Source organism: Triturus cristatus, chromosome 11 (genome assembly GCF_964204655.1).
Source record: "Triturus cristatus chromosome 11, aTriCri1.1, whole genome shotgun sequence".
NCBI classification, from domain to species: Eukaryota; Metazoa; Chordata; class Amphibia; order Caudata; family Salamandridae; genus Triturus; species Triturus cristatus.
Genome location: NC_140594.1, coordinates 1,152,257,147 through 1,152,270,886, shown reverse-complemented (window position 1 = coordinate 1,152,270,886; position 13,740 = coordinate 1,152,257,147). Strand labels below are relative to the sequence as shown.

General features: G+C 51.0%; 1 protein-coding gene across 1 annotated transcript in view; it reads left to right on the top strand.

Moving 5' to 3' along the window:
• The window catches only part of LOC146788620 (uncharacterized), a 447,327-nt gene that overhangs the window by 168,182 nt on the left and 265,405 nt on the right, over positions 1-13,740 (top strand). The window contains exon 5 of the mRNA XM_085635787.1: positions 2,977-3,060. Coding sequence (XP_085491913.1) covers positions 2,977-3,060 — 84 coding nt within the window. The remainder of the gene's footprint in view (positions 1-2,976; positions 3,061-13,740) is intronic.

The following is a 13,740-nucleotide window of genomic DNA, read 5'->3' as shown; positions in this document are numbered from 1 at the left end:
ACAGGGGTGCATGCCCACTTTCCATGCAGGAAATATTCCTGTCTCAACACAGATGTTTTGTGCATAACGGAAAGGTCCAGGGGACATCTGCTAACTCTTCAACATACTTTTACTAAAATGCTTACTTTGTTTCAGACACAGCTCTGTTTTCCTTAAGGAAAATTGGATGTGTTTAAAAAAAAAGGATACTTTAATGAAAAGTGATCTTAGACATGGCTGACTCTGGCAGGCCTCCACCTCTGTGATGGCCACCAACTGGAGTGAGTCACAATTTGTAATCAACCTCATTAATGTTTATAAGGTAGGTCGGATTTCGACTTACTCACATTAGGAATTTTCTGAACTGACATATTGGTTCACAGGTGGGTTCATAACATTCTCTACTGGTCGCAAAAACATTGTCACAAACTGCAGTCAGGTTTTTGCATCCAGATCTTTGTAAATCAGGCCCAATGATTTGTCCTCTAGGAACTTTGAGATCTGGTGGTAGGTAGGCCTTTCTGCCAGTTTTCCAAGCAATGCACCATTGGCCATCAGTCTGTAGTTCTTAGGGTCTTGAATCCAAGTTGTTTTACCCTGCGAGAGTCAGGTGCTGCAATGGGGTACTTAGGGGCATATTTACAACGGCATTGCGCCACAGGAACGTCACTTTTAATGACATTCCTATGGCGCAATGCCCTGCTCCATATTTACAAATTGGCATTACAACACTTTTTGTGGATTAATGCTGCTTTCTAAATATAGAGAGAGGAGTTGGCCTAAGAGCTAGGGCGGTTGACTTCAAATCTAGGAAACCGGGTTGGAATCTCGGCAAGCACTTGCAACATCCTGTGCCGATCAAAAATGAATGTGTCCTCATATAACGCAACTGGTACTGGTGTAAAGCGCTCTGATACCTGATACCTTCGGGTCAAGCCTGAGCTATATAAAACTCTGTAAAATAAAAAATAGTATCTGCGTGAAATGGGTGTTGCTGTCGGTGTTCCACTGCAACACCCATTGCTTTTTGATGCTTCCCCAGATATACAAGGATCTGTAAATCTGAGGCAGCGCCAAAAACGAACGCCAGGAAAGAGCACGTGTTATATATATGTTTTTGCTATTTCTATGTGTGCTGCATTTAGAAAAACACCATTAATGATTGTTTATGTGCAAGAAGGTGACCCTTCCTGCACATAAACAATCATTAAATAATGACGATTTGCAACTTCTATGTGCGCTGCACAAGGCAGCACACGCAGGAGTTACAAATCACCCTTATTGATTATTTATGTGCAGTAAGGCACACCCTCCTGCACATAAACTATCATTGTCTGCAACGCAGCCACCCTCGCACCATGGTGCACGAGGGCCTGGTTTGGTGCTAGCAGATCATCTGGCGCAGGGGGAAACACAGGGGTGCGGTGTATTGTAGTACATACGGCGCAACCCTGCGTTTTGGAAATGTTGGAGCGTGGCGCTGACAAATTAGGCACAGCCCAGCGCTCTGACATTTTGTTGTAAATATGCCCCTTAGTTCCCAGTAAGGAGTCAAATGTGGGCCTATTACTTGCACAAGACCTTCATCTTACATAACTAATAACCCAATTTCTGACAGATATGGGAGATACTCATTTATAATACACAGGAGTCTGCAATGCCTGTATTAAATTCCATCGCTAATTTCTTTATTACAGTCTTGTCAACTGCAATAATAACATAATACAAGTTATTACCATTGTGCTGTGACTTCATAATGCCTGCTGTCACTGCTGTCACTGCCAGCAGCCAAGGTGAAAGGCAGGCCACAGAGCACAATTACAGCTGTAGTTTAAACAACCAGGACTGGCTTTTCGTTCTTATGGTCTTTTTTTCTAAAATGAACAATGATCAGCAGAAAACAGATATTTCAAGTCTTTTTAACAGAAAACAGAACGGTGGTAGGGAAATTCTGCGCTGGGAAGTGAAAATCCAAATAGCAAAAAGTCCTTCTAAATGCCACTGCTCCAGGTATACCCTACAACGACCACCTCACGTTGTAATTGTGGGCAAGCCCACCAAATGCAAAAATAGATATTAGATAGTCCGAGCAAAGGCATATGAATCTGAGCAATAATTAGAGTCCAGATGTCAATCTTGAATATGTTCTTCTTAATTTATTTCAAGCTTGTCAGGTCTTATCCAGTATTATTCTTGCATTTCAAACAAGTGTCTTCAAGCCACAGAACTTGCCAATACATGTTTCGTCCAACAGACAGTTAGTCATGGACTTACTCTGGGCAGTACGTCAAGATCATAATCGAAATAGAATTCAAAGGAATATTTTTGGTCTGTGATCCTGAAGTAACAATTCAAATGTCCTCCTAATAATCGGTGAGATCAAATATACATATAGCAATGTTTCAAGTATCGATTCATCAGTGTCAGCCACATATCCTGAAACTGACTAATAGAGGTCCGCCATCAGAACCTCATGCATAAACATCGGCGTGTACATTATAAGAATATTTCAAGTCACCTCGGAGGGCCCTGCCCTTAATCATGAATATACTTTCAGGGGACTCCTCTGTGGCTTGCAATATTCTTATAATGTATGGAAGGGGGTATTTTGTGCTGTATATTGCTTTTAAATGTAGAACAGACATGACTAGTCAACCGTGACTAAATACTATTTGTAGGATTCAGAGGATAGGCCCACTCACCTGTGGCTCGAGATGTGTTTACACCATTGCCTTGAGTGGTGTTTGATGACATTTTATGCAAATAGGCCACAATGGTGACTGTTGCTCTAATTATGATGTGCAGATTGTACTTAACTTTTAGAACTCTACTGTCAATCATATTTGTTTATCAATACAATTAACTATTACTACTATAATATAACATATATTGTGAGCGCAATACAATTACTTAACTTAATTCAGGTTTTAAACAGCCTCTTATTGCACAAGAAAACACTGTGTACATTTATATATTTTTATCTTCTCCAAAATACAGGTTCCAGTGCGACAGCAGAGGCCACTTTACATTCCACCAACGCTCAAAATGCTGCACTCTCCACAACTGCTGCCTCAGCACAAGGTATGATTTAGGATAAGAGTATGGGGAAATTACATCTTTTGGATACAACCTTCTAAGATCTGGGCTTGATCCACCACCGTTCTTTAGCCCACTCTGCCACCCCAGTTCAGACATGGTCATATGCAAATCAGTCTGACCCTGGGCCTCATGGGAACAGCCCAGCCCGAACTGCCAAGCCATGCCTTCACTGGACCGGAAACAAGCTTCCTAGGACCGGTTTCTGGCATTTCAGCCGTCTTCAGGCTTGCCCGAATCCAGTGGCAAAGTGAGCAAGGGACTCACGTCTGAGCATACCCTGCCAACTTATGGCGAACAAAGCGGTACAAAAGGGGGTGGTGATGGACTGAGCATCAGAACCAATCAAACACTCACACCCAGTCAAAAGATCTGGGCTTGATCCACCACCGTTCTTTAGCCCATACGCAGTCAACATTTTCATATTTTCACAGCCACATACATGCACAATCACGCTTTGCATAATGACTTGAAAGCTGAGTCCTCATTTTAGGTCTCGCCTAGCGATTCAGCCCATGTGCTGAACGCCTTGGCGAGATCTATTGTTGTCGGTTTGGTGGGCGAAGGGGAACAGGACATGTACACGCGTGTTAAAGACAGGATATGTGCACGCGTACGTCTAACAGCTTAGCTGAAGACACAGAAGATGTGCACGTACGGGTGACAGGAGATGTGCACGCGTACGGCTCTGCTCAGTTGCTCCCTCTCTCCTTCCATGTCTGTGCGCAGGCAGGACAAAACATATGCACACGCTCTGCTTCCGTTGTTAAGGACAAAACATATGCACGCGCTCTGCTTCCGTTGTTAAGGACAAAACATATGCACGGGCTCTGCTTTCGTTGTTAAGGACAAAACATATGCACGCGCTCTTTCGGAAGCTTGTTTATACTTTCACTGTCACTTTTAATGATGGAATGCATGTTTGCAGGTCCACATGCGCTCTGCTTTCGTTGTTAAGGACAAAACATATGCACGCGCTCTGCTTTCGTTGTTAAGGACAAAACTTATGCACGCGCTCTTTCGTAGCTTGTTTATACTTTCAATATCACTTTTAATGACGGAGTGCCTGTTTGCAGGTCCACCTCGGCCCTAAATAAATGCCTTGTAAATAACAGCCGCCGCCACGCGCCCTGTCCACGGTCCCCAGCGCTCGATGGCAGCCGTCAGATCAGCAACGCTCCCCTTGACGCGGGCGAGGCATAACATCCTCCAGTTTGAGACACATTAGTCTTTTTCAGGGAGCGGTAAAAATGCACGTGTCCCCCCTCCGAAGCCCCTCGCTCAGCTGACCAAATGGCCCAGACAACGCGCTTAAAAGCCTCGCTTATTCCTCGTGTTCAGCTTGACTCCACGGGACGTCCATATTGATGAGGTGTTTCCCTGCGCGGGCAGGCCATTAAACCCCGCGGAGGTGTCAGGACAGCTCACTGTCACGCGTCCCTCTCGTCCCCCTTGTTTTTAGTGGCGTCCAACACTGCAGCCTGACGACATCGGGCCTGGTACATAATTGGTATTACACAAGTCAGCCTCCACCTTGAAAAAATGAAAAGCAGCCCTTTGGGAGTTCAACTTAAGTACTGAAAGTTACAGAGAGTGCACTAACTCACCATGCTACTGCGCCACAAATATGTGAACGTTTAGTCTGTAGGTCACCCAAATATGTCAGCAGTATATGTATTAACTCACTAAGCGATAACTTACGTATTTTAACATTTAACCTGCAGGTTATATTCTGATGTCTCCAATATGCCTTTTAACTCACTAACCTATGTCACCAGTATGTTAACAAGGTGTGGCTTAACGGCTAGGGCGGCTGACTTTGAAGCTGGGGAACACGGTTCGAGTCTGGGAGGCTCAAGCATCCTGTGTTTTTGTGCAAATCACTTAATCTCCCCGTGCCTAGAAATCAATGTGTCCCTCTTTAATACACCTGGTGCAGTGCTTTCATACCTCCGGGTCGAGTTCGCAATATAAAACACATAACCTTTAGGTTATACACTTATCGCTCCAGCAGGTGCACTAACCCACGGTGCAGATTTGTAGCTCGGCGCACAGGCATTCCGAGGGCGCCTGTTCCCAGCACTTCCCGCTCCTCTCCCACTTGTTTGGGCTTTGCGTACCTAAGACTGCTCAAGCCTACAAACTCCCGACGCCATCACATAAGGGGGTCTGTTTAGTCTCTAAAATGGGTGCTGTCTAGATGTCCCAGTTACTGAAAGGACATTTTAGAGCCAAGGGTCACACGGCAGCTATAAACGCAATGATTTATGCCACGCCACAGGGAAGACAAACGGGTTACCTGTCCTCAGGACACCCCCGCGCCGCACGGCCCTTCAGCTGTGTCTGTGCCCCCTCGCTGCTGCTCGTTGTGCCGTTTGCCGTTTTTGCCCTCCTGTGCCCTGACTGCTTGTCACTGTTGCCTCTGTTGTATTTAGTATTTGTATTTGTTTTTTGATTCTGTACCTCTGTTTCCTGCTTCATTGCCTCCCCTGGTGTGACCCCCGCTCCCCGCTTCCCGCCGCCGTGACATCGCGGCCCCGCGCCCTTTTCTTCTGTGTCCTTCCCGCTCCCGCCTCCTAGCTGCTCCTCCCTCCCACTTGGCCTTAAATGGAGACCGCGCAGCGCAGGTGAGTGTGACCTGTCCTCAGGACACCCCCGTGCCGCACGGCCCTCCAGCTGTGTCTGTGCCCCCTCGCTGCTGCTCGTTGTGCCGTTTTGCCGTTTTTGCCCTCCTGTGCCCTGACTGCTTGTCTCTGTTGCCTCTGTTGTATTTAGTATTTGTATTTGTTTTTTGATTCTGTACCTCTGTTTCCTGCTTCATTGCCTCCCCTGGTGTGACCCCCGCTCCCCGCTTCCCGCCGCCGTGACATCGCAGCCCCGCCCCATTTTCTTCTGTGTCCTCCCCGCTCCCGCCTCCCAGCTGCTCCTCCCTCCCACTTCGCCTTAAATGGAGACCGCGCGGACGCGCAGCGGGCGTGCAGATTGTGCACCGAAGGCGCGCCAAAGGCAAGCCCGTCTGCGCCCATCTGCGCCTGGACCGCAACCAGCGCCAGGACCCCTGGCCCCTGCTGACGCCAGACCACAAGACGGACCTACGACGCCGCCACCCTCAACGCACTCAACGCCGTCCGGAACCCCGCCTGCTACCAAGCCACCCCGAAACGCACCCACGGACCCTTCGCCTGCCAAGCCTGCCGATTCACCTGCCTCCGTACCTGCTCCGCACCCGCCAAGCCAGGCACCAGCAACGAGCACCTCAAGTGCATCCTGCTCAACACCCGCTCCGTCCACAGACACGCCGTGGAACTCTGGAACCTGCTCGACACAGCATCACCAGGCGTCGCCTTCCTCACGGAAACCTGGATGAACGCCTCCTCAGCCCCTGACATCGCCATCGCCATCCCGGACGGATACAAGATCACCCGGAGGGACCGCGTCAACCAGACTGGAGGAGGTATCGCCATCGTACACAAGAACACCATCCGCATCACGACCAACTCCGACGACACCCTCACCGCCGCCGAACACCTCCACTTCCAGATACACACCGACCCCAAGACAACCCTCAGAGGTACCCTCATCTACAGACCCCCGGGACCACGCACACAATTCAGCGAAGACATCGCAGACTTCATCGGCCCGCACGCAGTCCCCTCCGCTGACTACATCCTCCTAGGGGACCTCAACTTCCACCTGGAGAACAACAACGACAGCAACACCGCCGCCCTGCTGGACAACCTCGCCAACCTCGGACTCAAGCAACTGGTGAACACCCCCACCCACTACGCCGGCCACACGCTGGACCCAGTCTTCTCCTCCAGCAAATACATCTCCTTCAGCCACTCCACCGGACTTCATTGGACTGACCACAGCTGCGTCCACTTCAGCTTCAGAAGGACCAAGGCCCACCACCACCCGCAACAGGTTCCTCGCAGGAGCTGGAACAAGATCACCGCCGACCAGCTCACCACCTCTCCCAGCCAGAACCCTCCCGCCAGCACGACGGACCCCAACGAAGTAGCCAGCAACCTCACACAGTGGATCACCAACTGCGCAGACAACCTCGCACCACTGAAGACCCCTCCCAGCAGACCTGGCAGCAAGAAAGCCTCTTCGTTCACCAACGAACTTAAGAACTCCAAGAAGAACTGCCGCACCCTCGAGAAAGCCTGGAGCAACGACCAGACCACAGACAACATGACTGCCCTCAAGCACGCCACCCGCAAACACCACCAGCTGATCCGCACCACCAAGAAGACAGCATTCAAAGAACGACTGGACAACAACGCCCACAACAGCAAGGAACTCTTCAGCATCGTCAAAGAGCTCTCCAACCCCAGCACCGGAAACAATGACATCACTCCCTCGCAAGACCTCTGCGACTCACTCGCCTCGTTCTTCCACAGCAAGATCGCCGAAATACACAACAGCTTCGGCGCACAGACCACGCACCCAACCTCCGGACCAACGCCCCCCATCACCACCCTCTGCGCCTGGACCCCGGTCAACACCAAAGACACCACCCGCATGATGAACACCATCCACTCCGGATCACCAACCGACTCCTGCCCCCACCACGTCTTCAACAAAGCCGATTCCATCATCGCACCCCAACTCCGGGACATCATCAACACCTCCTTCAACACCGCCACCTTCCCGGAGAGCTGGAAGCATGCCGAGCTCAGCGCCCTCCTGCAGAAACCAACAGCGGACCCCACCGACCTGAAGAACTTCTGCCCCATCTCGCTCCTCCCTTTTCCCGCCAAAGTCATCGAGAAGACCATCAACAGACAGCTTGCCGCCTTCCTCGAGACGAACGGATCCCTCGACGACTCGCAATCCGGTTTCCGTGCCAACCACAGCACCGAGACCGCCCTCATCGCAGCCACAGACGACATCAGATCCATGCTCGACAATGGGGAAACAGCGGCCCTCAACCTCCTGGACCTCTCCGCAGCGTTCGACACTGTCTGTCACCGCACCCTAGTGCAGCGCCTCAGCAACATCGGAATCCAAGACAGGGCACTGGAGTGGATCATCTAGTTCCTCACCGGAAGAACCCAGAGAGTCCGCCTCCCCCCATTCGTATCCGAGGCCACCGAAGTCATCTGCGGCGTACCACAAGGATCTTCACTCAGCCCCACCTTATTCAACGTCTACATGAGTCCACTCGCAGCCATCGCACGCCAACACAACCTCAACATCATCTCCTACGCCGACGACGACACCCAGCTGATCCTCTCCCTCACCAACGACCCCGCCACCGCCAGAACCAGCCTACACGATGGGATGAAAGACGTCGCCGAGTGGATGAAGAACAGCCGCCTGAAACTGAACTCAGACAAAACGGAAGTCCTCATCCTGGGATCATCGCCCTCCGCCTGGGACGACTCCTGGTGCCCCCCTGCCCTGGGCACCACTCCCAAACCAACGGACCACGCACGCAACCTGGGCTTCATCCTGGACTCCTCCCTCTCGATGACCAGACAAGTCAACGCCGTCTCATCATCGTGCTTCAACACCCTGCGCATGCTCCGAAAGATCTTCCGGTGGATCCCCACCGAAACCAGGAGGACGGTCACCCAGGCTCTCGTCACCAGCTGTCTGGACTACGGAAACACCCTCTATGCCGGAACCACAGCCAAACTTCAGAAAAGACTCCAACGCATCCAGAAGGCCTACGCACGTCTCATCCTGGACATCCCCCGTCACAGCCACATCTCCTGCCACCTGAGAGACCTGCACTGGCTCCCCGTCAGCAAAAGGATCATGTTCAGACTCCTCACCCACGCTCACAAGGCCCTCCACGACCTGGGCCCCAAGTACCTCAACAACCGCCTGAACTTCTACACTCCCACCCGCCAGCTACGATCAACCAGCCTCGCCCTCGCCGACGTTCCACGCATCCGCAGAGCCACCACCGGAGGAAGATCCTTCTCCTACCTGGCAGCCAAGACATGGAACTCCCTCCCCATCCACCTCCGGCTAATCCAGGACCATCTCTCCTTCAGGAAGCAACTCAAGACCTGGCTTTTCGAGCAGTAACGTTCCCCTCTCCCCCAGCGCCTTGAGACCCCTCTGGGTGAGTAGCGCGCTATACAAATGTTATGATTGATTGATTGATTGGTTATTTGACTTGAGGGGGGAAGGAAAACAGCACAGAAGATGTGTAATGCAAATTTCATGGCGGCGTCTTGATGTCTCTACGTCCAATTGTTTGTATACGTAGATTTCATGTACTATTTGTTTTCGCTTTACTTACCTCTACTCTCCCTCTCTTCAAGTAGGCGAATAAGGGAACACCTCTTTTCTATGGACCGTCAGTGTAAGAACGAACATGTCAGCTTTTGGGCCGGTCGTCTCCAAATGGGGGCAGCTGGGAGGGGTGCTGTATTTGATGGAAAACTGTCAAAGCCGTCCCAGTGAAATTTAGTTTGCCTCTTATGATTCAGTGCGCCCGACAGTCGCCATTTTAATTCAAGCAATGGGCGTTTTTGTGTTTCCATAAAAATGCTTGTTTTCCACGTGTCAACACTGGGCCCAGCCCGCAGGGTCCATAGTTCCGGAGCTGGCCACTACCCACATCTCTCTCTCTCTCTATTTCTGGCACTCTCCCCGTTGCTTTTTGCTGCACTCCCCAGCACCTGGCACTCTGTCCATCTCTCCCGTCTCCTCTAGATCCATCCTCCCTGCCCTGTCTCCTCGATCCCAGTGTCTTTGTTCCCTTTTGAGTCCTATTGCCTCAGCACTATTCCCCCCCTCTCTTTCTTCCTCTTTGTCCCCCATTCCCTCCCTCCCACTTGCTCTCTGTTCTTCCTTCATCTCTCTCTACTTCTCGGTCTCTTTCCCCACTGGATCTCTCTCTCTTACTTCTCTTTTTCTCTACCCTTTTTCTTCACTCTCACTTCCCACCATATCTGTCTCCCCGCCCCCCACAAAATCTTCCTCTATCTCCTCTCTCTCTTCTTCCTCCTACTCATCCTGGGGCTGTAATAGGGAGCCCCGAAGCCCTATCTGAAAATGCGAGCTGGAGGTGACGTTAAGTGTGAAAGCACCAAGGTGTGAACCGAGAGAAGAGGCAGGGGTGGGGCGGGCGGCAGGTAGAGGGTCAAAGGGGGCACTGGCTCTCAGAGAGGTGAGAAGGGGCGGACAGCAGTCTGAGCACAAAAAACAACACCAGAGCAACAAGCAGACACTCCGCGGGGAGCCTGGTGTAAACCGAAGAAACGTACACTTCTTAGCACTACAAAGCAGCCGAAGTGCGCCTTTCACTAGAGCCAACCAGCAGCTGCCATTGCCGGCTTAACAGATTAAAGAAAGAATTCATTGTCACTTTAATTTGTTTGCTAGATATGAAGGCTTTCCTTCCTCTTCTGTTTGTCCCGACTCTGGAGCATGTGTGCATTGCTATGTCCTTTCAATGCTCACTTTTTCATGTGTTCTTTTTCCTCATTCTCATTGTGTTGCCTTCTCGCTCGTGTGCTTTCTCACTACCAGCTCTACTTTCCTCTCTTTAGCACCTTTCATCCCCACGCCCGGTGTTTCTTCCACCCATCGTCCCCATGTTGTTTCCCCCACCCAGCCCCTTGTAACTTCCCTGCCACCCTCTTTAAAGCTAAAAGAGCGCTTTCAAGCTTTTTTCCCCAACCCCGATTGGTAATTAAAAAGAACAAGCATTTGCAATGCAATAGATCTTGCATTTATGTGTGTTTGAGCTATTGCTTTTGCAAATAACAATGCCTTTTATATATTTTTTCGTTTTAAAAACATAAATAAAAGGCATTGTCATTTACAATGCCAATAGCTTTAACTTGTGTAACTACGAGACCTATTGCATTGCAAATGCTTGTTTGTTTCTTGTGCTCCTACCATGGCAAACCATTAACTTTATAAAGTTTCCAATAACTGGGAAAGATATGCTATACTCTGATGCTCCTCTGTCAAAATGAACCAGTCTTTTTAGGTCGAGGACTACCGGTCTGCCGAAGGCAGAACCGGAAGTCGAGATTTAATGTTTCCTAGAGTGGCTCCTTAGCCCGCCTCTCTTTTTGCTTCTCCTCCATTGGCTGGCTTCCTAAACGGAGGCCCGCCGTTGGAGGAGAGAGCCGTCCCTCCAAATAGGCTCCGTCTTTTTCAGATTCGGGGGCGTGTTTTTGCTGTTCTTTCTACTTTTTAGCCACGCCCTTTTAGAACAGCAGGAACACGCCCCCGAATCCGAAAAAGTTTCGGAGCTTCCATCCGCCATTTTTTTGCTATAGTCTGGCCGTGAGGATCCATCCGTCCGGCGCCGTGTTGTTGTGCTGGTGGCGGCGCTGCCGGGGCAGGCTTCACCGGATAGAGTGAGCAGAAGAGCTTAGGGGTGACTTCAGCAAATAATTCTGGGCTGCTGATTCTGTTTTGGTGGTCTCTGTAACACGTGTGGTTTTGTGGCAGTTTGCAGCTCGGCGACTTTTGCGTTGTGATAGCCTGATTACGGTGACTGCTACGACTTACTTGACTCTTGGTTTAGGATGTCTAAGGCATGGGGCTGTCACCGATGACGAAATTATCCGTAAGCGGCTCCTAGAGTGAGAGTAGACCGTGAGAAGCTGGGTGGCATTCGTTGGCGGGTGCCTACCCCGCTTATTAAGTTATTCCTACGGCGGGTGCCCACCCCGCCGTACATTGCTCTTTTACCGCTGGACACACTTCTTTAAGTGGATAGGCCCACTTTAGCCACTATTGAACATCCAGCAACGCTCCCTATGCTGCCATTGGATTGCTCATATAGTGGGTTTCCAACTTGGTTTTGGTGCGTTTCCAACTTGTGCTTGGTGCTTCTGCACAACCGATGTCGATTACGGGGCATGAAAACACCTGGGACATCTGCAGCAGACCCAGAAGGGGTTGTTCTCATTTTTGTGGAGGGAAAGGGTAGAAGTGCCTCACCACATCAGTGCTCAGCACAAAAACCGGTCCCCTCCTCTCGCATGGCATAACTGTTTAGACATTGGCAGTTCTGGTACACTTAAGATGTGGAGCACAGCTAAAACTCACGGATGACTTCAAGCCTTCCAACATAGACAACAACACTGCATTAATACACACTTCAAACCACCAGACTGTCGCATCCAACATATTATTTAATGTTGAGTACCACAAGAACACAAACGTGTCTGCATTATATTAAACTCTTTTACCGCTGTAGATCTCCGCCGCTGCCGCCCGCGAAACCGGAAGTCAGGCGCCGGAGTTGTGACAGGGGCGGGACTTAGAGGCAGGAAGCGACGGGAGCCTACCCCGCGCTCCTGCATTGGTCGCCAGGAGAGCTGCGCTTCCCCGAGGAGAGGAAGACGACCGGAGCTGGTGCGGAGGGGGGCGCGAGGCACATCGTCGGTGCCTGCCCCCTCCGCGGTGCAAGACGCCTGGAGTCCTCCCTGCGCCCGGTGAGTGGGGCTCTCTCCGAGAGAGGGGGCCGGGGCAGTTTGGTCGGACACAGAGCGAGGTCGCTCCAACGGCCGCAGAGTAGTCTTTGAGAGCCTGCGTGGCTCCAAGGCTCGAGGGGGCATATTGTGCTAAAAACGCGAGGTAGCTCCCACGAGGGGTCACGTACCTGTCTAGGCTCCAAAGTCGGGGGCATTTTGCTTAATAAGAGGAGCGGCCCCGGAAGGCAGCGGGCCGCCCCAACATTGGCCCCCCATATTGGTGCAGAGTCCAACGAGACTCCAACGGTTGGGGGACATTGCTGATTCTCGAGCGCGGGTGGCGCTCCCACGAAGGGACAGTGTTTGTCCAGAGCGCGAGTACGCTCCAACGACGGGGGCAATATTTGCATAGAGCCCTGACAGGCTCTAGGGGGCATTTCGTGCTGTAGAGCCCTAACAGGCTCTAGGGGGCATTTCGTGCTGTAGAGCCCAGAGGGGCTCAGGGGGCCACACGTGTTGCGTATTTAGAGTCCAGGAGAGGCTCCAACGACTGCCATAATTGTTCTCAGGGCCCAGAGGTGCCCAGGCTGGATTTAAGTCAGATCTGCAAGACATATTGCCCCAGTCTCGAACTTTGAGTAGACCTCGTTTGATCCAAATTGGAGACTTGACACGGCGTGAGCTTAAGGACATACACTGGTGGACCAGTAGCAACAACTTGATCAATCATTTGATCATTTGTTTTCAAAATCATCTAATGATCGTATCCTAAAAAGATGGTGACCCTAAGCCTAGGCTGTATAGCTAGTGTAAACAATATACACATCAGGGAAGACACATGTTGTATCTAAAAAATGTATGCCTAAGGCAAAAATTGTGTTGTTTGGAGAGGGAAAGTCCAGATTCTGAACCTGCTAGTAAGCGAGGGAAAGACTGGAGACCGGCTCTGAGCCTCTTTATCCTCAGCCCAGGGCCGCCCGCCCAGCACAGCCTCTGATAACCTGACTCGGACGGCTGCCTCGCCCGAAAGCCAAATACTAATTACTCCAGTTTTGGGGCGTGGAGCTCGGCGGCTCCCTGAGGGGTGTGCCTCTCGTAACATCCCTGTGTCTGTGGCCCGGCCCTGCCTCACGGCGCTCAACTTCACCCCACTTCACCCCACGGCGTATCGATGACCGAGGGTAAATACAAACGCTTCCGGAGTCTTAATATCTTATCGGGTATATTTGTATAGCACGGCGTTCGCCAGTTATTTGACTTC